This window comes from Sinocyclocheilus rhinocerous, unplaced genomic scaffold (assembly GCF_001515625.1).
Source record: "Sinocyclocheilus rhinocerous isolate Xijiao unplaced genomic scaffold, SAMN03320098_v1.1 scaffold412, whole genome shotgun sequence".
In the NCBI taxonomy this organism is placed as follows: domain Eukaryota; kingdom Metazoa; phylum Chordata; class Actinopteri; order Cypriniformes; family Cyprinidae; genus Sinocyclocheilus; species Sinocyclocheilus rhinocerous.
The window spans coordinates 172916-183131 of record NW_015642498.1 but is presented as its reverse complement, the minus strand read 5'-3'; the positions used below and the strand labels follow the sequence as shown (position 1 = coordinate 183131).

The 10216-nt window shown below is 35.9% G+C and overlaps 1 protein-coding gene and 1 long non-coding RNA gene across 2 annotated transcripts in view; one reads left to right on the top strand and one right to left on the bottom strand.

Moving 5' to 3' along the window:
- LOC107755891 (uncharacterized) overlaps positions 1-10216 on the bottom strand; it is a 50674-nt gene that overhangs the window by 18712 nt on the left and 21746 nt on the right. The gene's annotated exons all lie outside the window — the stretch shown is intronic.
- The window catches only part of LOC107755890 (guanine nucleotide-binding protein G(i) subunit alpha-1-like), an 11138-nt gene continuing 6794 nt past the window's right edge, over positions 5873-10216 (top strand). Inside the window, exon 1 of the mRNA XM_016572851.1 lies at positions 5873-6025. Within this exon, the coding sequence (XP_016428337.1) occupies positions 5919-6025 (107 nt within the window). The 5' untranslated portion in view covers positions 5873-5918. The remainder of the gene's footprint in view (positions 6026-10216) is intronic.

Below are 10216 nucleotides of genomic sequence, written 5' to 3'. Positions count from 1 at the left end.
TTTGCCATTTGTGAATAATGGCTCTCACTGTGGTTCGCTGGAGTCCCAAAGCTTTAGAAATGACTTTATAACCTTTTCCAGACTGATAGATTTTAATAATTTTTTTTTCTCATTTGTTTCTGATCACCACATTTGAGTTATCATTGCAAAAAATGTGTTTATGTATATATATTCTGTTTATGTAGGCTATATACTGTATTCTTTATACAGTACCAGTCAAAAGTTTGGACACACAAATGGGAAGTGTGTCCAAACTTTTGACTATATTGTACTATAATATAGCCTACACATAAAGAATATTGGCCGATATATCGGTATCGGGCTTTTTTACTCCCTAATATCGGTATCGGCCCCCAAAAAACCCATATCGGTCGGGCTCTAATTAAGATTATGCTATTCATAAAATATTTGATTAGTAGACTAATCAAAGGGAAAATACTCTGGATTTTTCTCAACACTGAGTGGCTTACATAATCACATAGGACCTGAAAAGAACACATGTACTTTAATGATGCCTGAGGTGAAATGCAGTGTATGCATAATAAAGAAAGAGGAGAAAAGATAATATTTTTCTTCATACAAAAGGCGGCAAACAAGCATAACAAGGTGTGTTTTGCAGGTTTTACAGTTCCGTTGTTATTGTTCTGAATAAAACCATGAAATCCAGTCTTAATCATTACCTGCACATATTTTATTTGCAATAATTTACATACAATTACTTAAATTGAATTAACGCAAATGTCTAAGCATGCCTATTATTAACATATTGGCTGTTTATTAGTACTTATAAGGCAGATATTCTACATGACCATATTCTACATCCCTAATCCTACCCAATACCTAAACTTAACTACCTTACTAACTATTGATAAGCAGAAAATTAGGAGTTTTTTGAGGCAAAAGTTGTAGTTAATGGTTTGTTAATAGTGTGAATTGGACCTTAAAATGAATTGTGACCAAAATGAATTGTTACTTTATTTTATACATTGGCAAATCACAATTTTTTTTAAACGGTAGCTGTAAAGCAAAGCATGTCAGGTTCTTTGGGGTAAGCTGTGCCAGTGGATCAAATAAAGGTGATCATGAGATTTGCCTCCAAATGAAGGAAATAGATACACTATTGTAATTTTTTAAATGTCAGACATATAATTACTATATTATAAATAAAATCAATGGTATTTGAATGCCTTTTACAAATCAAGTAGTTTCCAAGGCAATGTAAATGTATACATTTTTATTTATTAAGATATATGCATTCTTGAATGGGATCTAACCGACCAAAAATGCATTGTGGACACTTTTTAATGCAAAATCATTTCTTATTTTGTTTCTTTAATTTTGGAGTGAAATATAACCTAAAAATTTCTCTGTGAGACCCACTAAAGAAGGAAACGGTTCATCCAAGGCAATTCCAGCATTTGTTGACATTTGTTTATCACACCTCAGCAGGTTTGCTCACAGTGTCCCGACAACCTAATTTTTAAGTTTACAAGGTGTTCAAGTGTGTCATGATGGGTGTTCGCTTGTGAGGAACCGCTTGGTTCGTTCAATCCACCAAAGGAAGCAATGAATTATCAGCCAGGCAGATTAATCGGTTGATATTTGCTAATGTTGACATTTTCTCATTTTGGTACTGTAGTCATTTTTTAGTACCATGCAGATAGATGACAAACCAAGTGAAGCTTTTCTGATGCTTCCTCTCATTTGGAATCTTGATGTTGTCACAGCTAAAATCTTCTATTATAAGTAAATTACTAATTTATGGCTGATTAAATGTGCATCCTTTTTTATAGTTTTATACTAAATGGTTTTATATCAACAAATCATTAAAGTTCCAACAATTTACACTGCATATTTACATCCAGACCCTTGACCGTACAACACGGGCCACCAGAAACGACGATCAAACAGAAGAGGTTTATCTGCCACAATGTAATGACACACGTTTTATGTGCACAATCAGCAGGAAACCAAGAGTAAGTTACTATGAAAAACAGGGATTATCATGCATTACTGGAAACGCATGCATATGAGCGATACACTGCAGAGCTGCTTTTCGCTGGCATGCGCCCATCAGGTATCTGAGCCCTCTTTGGCAGCATGTCCTCAGAAACAGGGCCGGTTGCTATGGCACGGTGATGAGAGTTTGGACTCGAGCATTTGATCACATGTGTCAAGTGGACAAAAGCTAGATGAGTGTAATTGTGCCACGGCTCATAGATCCTCCACAGTTCATTTTCACGAGTAGAAACTGGCTCGCACCTAGTTCCTCTAGTGGCATGTTTCTCTGGGTTTGTCCGTTGCTTTATTAAGATCTTTCCCAGGTTGCTTTAGCCCTGTAGGGCTGTTTCCAGCACTGCTCATAACACAGTTTCTTGTTATAAAAACATACACCTCTATTTTCCGATTCAGTGGTTTAATATTCCGCCACAGCCTTTCGGAATTCTTCCGTTACAGGTGTAATAATGTTTCAGCTTTTAAAAACAGTTGGATAGAAATTAAATGTCTGTTTTGTTTTCCATGGCAGGAGCTGATTTTACACACAGATAACAGGGAGCAAAACACACAAGGGTGTGTTTTTACCCTCATTTTTTCCTATCTAATAATTTATTCAAAAATACATTCAAATTGTAATTCATACATTCAATCAACTGAATTGTTACAGTATACTAAAAGTAAAACTATGAAAAAATTAATTTTCACTAATTGAAATAAAGCTGAACTAAAATATAATATAAAATGTTTTCTTGGCTGAACTGACAATTTTAAGTTGATGTATTAAAACTTAAACTGAAATGAAAATTTATTAAAAGCAATATAGAATTATTTACAAATTATATAAATTTATAAATGAAAATAATATTAGACAATTAAAAGGACAAGTAGTACATAACTAGATAAAATTAAAGTGAAAACTGAAAATATGAAACAAAAGTAAAAATGTAAATACTACAGTATAAATAATAATATTTGTGTGTGTATGTGTGTCCAAAAAAATCAGATATCATACTAAAGAAAAGTGTCTGATTAAAAGAATGAAATTCTTAAAAAGAAAATATTACTGAGTAGTTCAGCATACACTTATTTTATTTTTTTAATATTTTAAATATTTTAAACACTGTATTCAGCAATATGTAAATTAATTTAATATGGGCTACCTTTGTGTATTGTGTTATACTAGAACAATTACTGTCCACAAAGTGATGGTCTATTATTTGATTCTATTGTGCTGAAATGACCGAACCATTTTACCACACTCTTGAGCCCTTAGAAGTTGATCGGTCACCATCCACTTACTTATGGTTTCCATTGTAACCCATAATAAGCTTATCAGATGCTGGTCTTTGATCAGGCACTAAGCCTTTGGCAAAGAGCTGTACACACTCTACTGAAAGTACCTTGACCATTTAAAGGGTTTGTTCACACCAAAATGAAAATTCTGTCATTAATTACTCACCCTCATGTCGTTCTAAACCCGTAAGATCTTCATTCATCTTCGGAACACAAATTAAGATATTTTTGATGAAATGTGAGAGCTCTCGGACCCTGCATAGACAGCAACGCAACTGTAATGTTCCCAGGTCCAGAAACATAGTAAGGACATCGGTAAAACAGTCCATGTGACATCAGTGGCTCGAGAATACTTTTTGAGCACAAAGAAAACAAAAATAATTTTTTAACAGTTCTTCTCCCCCGAGTTACGTCTTCCACCATTTTGGAGAGTACCCAATAGCGTAATCTATGTAATCAGCGTTGTTTACGTTCGGGGGAGAAAGTGCGCGCATGAACGTAATCTGCGTAATCAGCATTGTTTGCGCTTAGGGGAAAGCTTAGGGGAAAGCGTGCATATGCATTGTGATACTCTCTAAAATGGCATAAGACGTAACTCGAGGGAGAGGAATTGTTGAAAAAATTATGTTATTGTTGTTTTCTTTGTGCTCAAAAAACTAAGGACTTACGGCTTTGGATTGGCATGAGGGTGAGTAATTAATGACAGAATTTTCATTTTGGGGTGAACTAACCCTTTAAATGGTCTAAACTTGGTAACGTTTGCATAATACAAGCACGAATATCAGAAAGGCATGTGGTGTGGTGAATTTCATTTGCTCAAAAGGGTAGACCAACCATTAAAAGTAAATTTTGACAACTGAAATATCAAATTTTTGTACCGACGAACTAATTTCCCATCAGCCATTGGTCGAACAAACAGATTGCCCCATCCCAAAATGCAATTGAAGATATGTACAGAAATACATTCTTAAAAATAAAGGTTCTTTATTGGCATCTATGGTTGCATGAAGAACCTTTAACTTCACACTAAATGTTCTTCACACTAGGGCTGTGCGATTAATCGAAATCGAATCGAAATCGCGATTTGAGACGTTGCGATTTCCTAATTGCAAGGCCTGCGATGTGGACGCGATATTACTCTGTTCCAGAGCATATGCATAACTGCCAGCCTTGAGTTGCAGTTAGTACGTGAACGTTATCTTACACATTTTATCTCCCCAACAGATTAATTCGAAATAAGTTTATAATGTATGTTGGCTATTCCCAGTTCAGAAGAGCGCACACACAGCCTGTGTCTGTGAATGCTTCTCATACTCGCTCCTCTCTGCCCCACGCGGCGCGAAGCCCGCGTCACGGACAAGCCATTCATGCTTGTCGCACTCACGCAGCCTGTCTCGTAATGCTCCGCACCCGGCTCCGCACCGCAAGTCTTCACGAGCGCATCTGGCAGTATGGATGAGGCTTGACGCGCAACCTGTGTCGACTCGCGCCTGGCTCCGCGTTTAAAATGAATGTAAATTCATTCTAACTGCTTTGAACTATTCCTTCAACCACCACTCTGAGAAGTTAATGAAATATTCATAGGCAATAATGAAATAAGGAAAGCGTTAGAATGACTATGTACAACAATGTTCAGTGTCTTAGATCTTGTATTTTCAGGATCTTGTCTACATCGCTCTACAGGGTTTTAAAATTTCACACAGGAGCTTCTCAGAAACAAAGCACCAAACTGAAACGAATAGACCGTTCACATGCTAGTAGCTATGTTTCCATCTAAAGATGCAAATCTAACTTATGCACAAAACTAGAATATCGCATAAAATATTTTCGAATAAAGCACCGTTCCATCCAACGAGTCAAAGAGAACAAAATTGTCACTTCCTGATAAACTGGCACCAAATATCACTACGAAAAGTTGGAGAAGCCACTGAATATAATAATTTTCATTTATGATAAATTACTTGCACCTCAGAGCGAGCAAACGAAACAATAAATGCTGTCATTGCTTTTGGAGGTGGATGCATGATGTTTGAACACAGTCGTGTAAAGTCAATTATACAGAAATACTTGGATGACAGACTTTGCAGACATTTCAGAACGACCAAAACAACATTTCAGATGCTGTGAACGAGATCGGTCCACCGGTTAGTCAAGTTATCCCATCCCATCGTGCAAAGTCACATGACTTTTTTGATGCGCATGGTGGAATTTATTCAGTAAAAGTGTTTCCATCGTAGTTTAGTGCGCATTTTTTCTTATCGGATAAAAGGTTTATCCTACTCAATTGTGCTCATACGTTTTTTATGCGCATTTTTTTAATTTATGGGCATCTTGGCATTTCCATCCAGTGTTTTTTTAATGCAATATTCCAAAATGCGCATAAAAATAGGTGGATGGAAACATAGCTAATGATAATTGAATTCATGGAAGAATTCTGGGCATCTTGGCATTTCCATCCAGTGTTTTTTTAATGCAATATTTCAAAATGCGCATAAAAATAGGTGGATGGAAACATAGCTAATGATAATTGAATTCATGGAAGAATTAAAATCTGCTGTTCTCTCTTTGTGTCTCAGGATGACGCGAGGCAGTTGTTTGTGTTGGCGGGCAGTGCTGAAGAGGGTTTCATGACAGCCGAGCTGGCTGGAGTGATAAAGCGTTTGTGGAAGGATGGAGGAGTGCAGGCCTGTTTCAGTCGATCCAGAGAGTACCAGCTCAATGATTCTGCAGCATAGTGGGTATCTTTGACTTTTCTCTACCCATTTAAGTCCCCATTCTGTTTTCCTGTCTGTCGCATATGTCCTCTGCTTCACCTTACACCACATCCTAACCAAGTGTGAAGCGATAAAGTACTAAGCGATGAATCACCCCACAGGAAAAAGAAAAATCACAACCGAGATTTCTTTAATATTTCAATTGGAGAGCAAACTGAAACTTCATCATCTATGATAATGACCCTAGTAATCTGTGTCTCTTCTAGAGTTTCAGAATGTATCACACACTAACACACCAAAGCCTGCAATCAGAAGTTGGATATCTCAATACGATCTCAACTTTTCTAAATACATTCTTTCAAAACCAAATTATGAGCTATACTATCCAAATATATCATTATATTACATTATATGCATTATTTAACTCTTACAATACGTCAACGGTTGTCTCATTTGTATCGGTTTTTACGTCTTCTAACAGATTTAAGATGGATATTCTGACACAAAGTTGGCACTTAAATGAAACATAATTGAAAAACCTTCTTGTTGGAGATTTCCTCTGTGATTTTTTTTTGTCCAAGGTGACTTTAAAGACGGGCATCATATTTTGTCAGTTGTTTGGTTTCTATAGAATGCAACAATCAGGTTCTGGAAGTAAGAATCCCATTCATTTTCTCCATAGGGGAATTTATTTATTTTATGTCAACTTATAGACCCTTTTAGGGCCGACGTCACAATTACATCACAGCGCTAGCTGGAGGCAAAACAAAGGGAAAACTGGAGGCGGCCAATTCAAACCAGCGCAGATTCGGCTACATAAGGAGCTTTAAATGTCATCTTGTTGTGATGTTGGGTGCCAGAATCGAGGTAATACAGCCTCAAATTATAAATTTTATCACATACCTGCTGCCACTGCCAGACAAAAAAACGACGACGGCTGTGGTTAAACGTGATAAAACAAGCGGACTGGACAGAAACGATCGTCAAAAATACTCGTGTTTGCAGCGCACACTTCTTATCAGAAAAGGTTCAATAAAGTATTGTCTTTTGTTGTTATGGGTGCATCTAAAGATTTCTTATGCATCTCATGACTATGTCGTGAATTAATTCATGTCTGTGTGCATGTGTGTAAAACAAGAAACTGATGATTTATATGTTTAATCATTTGTAATTGTATATACATTGTTATGATTAATTGTGGCTGGAATAATAATGTAGCTGTAAAAATAGTTGCCTGCTGACATTGAAATGTATATATATCTTCATGACTAGATAGACACGGTGAGTTTGTCTTTACTTTTAGGGCTGCACGATATATTGTTTCAGCATCAATATCGCAATGTGCGCATCTGCGATAGTCACATCGCAGGATGTGCGATGTTTAGTATACTGATCGTTATATTTATACTGACCGTTTTCTTTGCTCACACACAGACACCGCGTCTACACCTAGAGTCATTAAATTAAAATGTACTCATTGATTCAGTCATTAAATGTACTTTTTGAAAATAAAAATTCTTCAAAACAATATGAACCAAAATGAATACATAAGGCATATTTCAAAAAATTTGGAACAGGCACTATTTTTAAGATAATGCTTATTTTGTAAACATATATAAGTGTACAATTTATAGTGTTTAGTATAAGTGTTTATATAAAATCAATAACGGATTTATATTTTAGGTTTTAATTAAATTACATCTTTAACAATGGGACTGTAGCTCTTTACACTGTCTTGTACCTTTTGATTCAGTCATTAAATGTACTTTTTGAAAATAAAAATTCTTCAAAACAATATGAAACCAAAATGAATACATAAGGCATATTTCAAAAAATTTGGAACAGGCACTATTTTTAAGATAATGCTTATTTTGTAAACATATATAAGTGTACAATTTATAGTGTTTAGTATAAGTGTTTATATAAAATCAATAACGGATTTATATTTTAGGTTTTAATTAAATTACATCTTTAACAATGGGACTGTAGCTCTTTACACAGTCTTGTACCTTTTGTGATTCACCTCATAGCTAGTTGGTTTGGCTCATAGCCTATAATTCTGTAACAAATACTTTTTTAATATCCCAAATAGAATGAAAAACCTTCCAGAACCAAGGCAGCTGAAAAAGCGGTCAAGCAAGGCTGCACTCGATTTTAACTGCTCCACCCACATTGAAATCACATTGGTCCAAAATTCAAATATGTAACATATCATGACTTGAAGTCCTCATTAGCTGTGTTTTTTTATCATGTCACACAGTATTTTGCTCTCTGCGGAGATGTGTCATGTTTCACCTAGTTGGGACGGAGATGAATCACCTCATAACTTTTTGTTTTTGTCCTCTACAGCCATTCTTTATTTATCTCTCTATCTGTCTACCTCACATACCATCCTCCCTTCCTATCTCTCTCAACCCGTTCACCTTTTTGGGTGCTCAACCGTTCATTCCCCCTTCTGTTTTCTAGTTCCCTCCCCTTCTGTTTTTCTCGTTCACCGAACATCAGCCACTGCCAAAACAGCAAGTTCAAACAGCTTTATCCGGTACACTGAGATCTCCTGTCTTACCGTATCCAGACTCTCACTGTTTGAGCCTTGAACGAGCTTGTCAATATTTGCCCCGCTGTAGCTGCCTGCTTCCTAGAACATGCCGTTACCCTCGACTCGGAAAACCCGCCTGTCCGACACTAGCCACACGTTTACGACGTTGATTTCATGTGAGAAAAATACACAGAAGAAAGTGTGTCACATGCTACAAGTTGAAGCATGCAAATATGTGTGGGTGCGTGTTAAAGTTTCATGTTGCATCAAACCGTTGCAAAAGATAAAGGAGTTAAAGATAGCAAGTACAGATAACAATTATGTAGTGTACTCAAAAATTCCTGTTTCTCTTAATCAAATAGTAATGCCACTGCTGTTCTCGTACAACTGTGTGTGTGTGTTCGAGTAACCATCTACTGTCTATTAGACACAGTTGACTTGCACCGTGGCTAAGCATGAATGTCCCCCCTCCCCACTGCCCCGCTGACCTGCACTCTCACATCGCACTTTAACAGGCCTGAGCACGCTTACGTCATTACGATGCAAGTGCAAAAAAACAGGAATGGTAACATTGTGGCTTATTATTTTGAGTGGTTTGGGGTGCTGTGACACGTGGTCCTCTTGCATGTGTAATATATGTTACTTAATTATTCTATCGCTTATGTCGTGCAGAAAGACTTTCAAGATCTGTGGTTAGTGCTCACACTATATATGTTCTGAGTTCAACCGAACCAGTATGGTATGGAGCGATCACTATAGTCAAACAAACATGCTTCATATTGCCTAATGTGGGTACACTGAATAGAACTTCATAAGCATCTGATCTGAAACGCTCCATATTGTTTTGTGGGACAAATACTTATAAGTAGAACCAATTTTTTATTATTTCTTTTTCAATTCATTCATGTTCTAAACACTTGTCCTACGCAGGGTTGCAGGAAGGCTTAAGCCTATACAGAATCTCAGGCATCTATAGGCAGGTCGTTTTATTAGGAGGATCTTTTTAATAATTTAAATACAATAACAAGGCTAAATGATCAACAGATTATGTAAAATAATTATGTAAAATATGGATTATGAATATTTATTATTATTATGGTCACACTTTATTTTAAGATCCAATTCTCGCTATTAACAAACGATTAACTACAACTTTTGCCTCAATCATTTCCTAATTTGCTGCTTATTAATAGTTAGTAAGGTAGTTGTTAAGTTTAGGTATTGGGTAGGATTAGGGATGTAGAATATGCTCATGCTGAATATGTGCTTTAAGTACTAATAAACAGCCAATATGTTAATAATAGGCATGCTAATAAGCAACTAGTTAATAGTGAGAATTTGGTCCCTATACTAAAGTGTTACCATTATTATTAGTAGTAGTAGTATTGGAATAATTCAAATAAACAAAAAAATTGATAATGAATATTGATTTTTATTATTTTAGTATTATGTCTAACTTGATGAATCAAAGACAAAAGCATATCATGAAAGTAATATTTAATAATTGGGTAACACTTTAGTATAGCGACCAATTCTCGCTATTAACTAGTTGCTTATTAGCATGCCTATTATTAACATATTGGCTGTTTATTAGTACTTAAAGCACATATTCAGCATGAGCATATTCTACATCCCTAATCCTACCCAATACCTAAACTTAACAACTACCTTA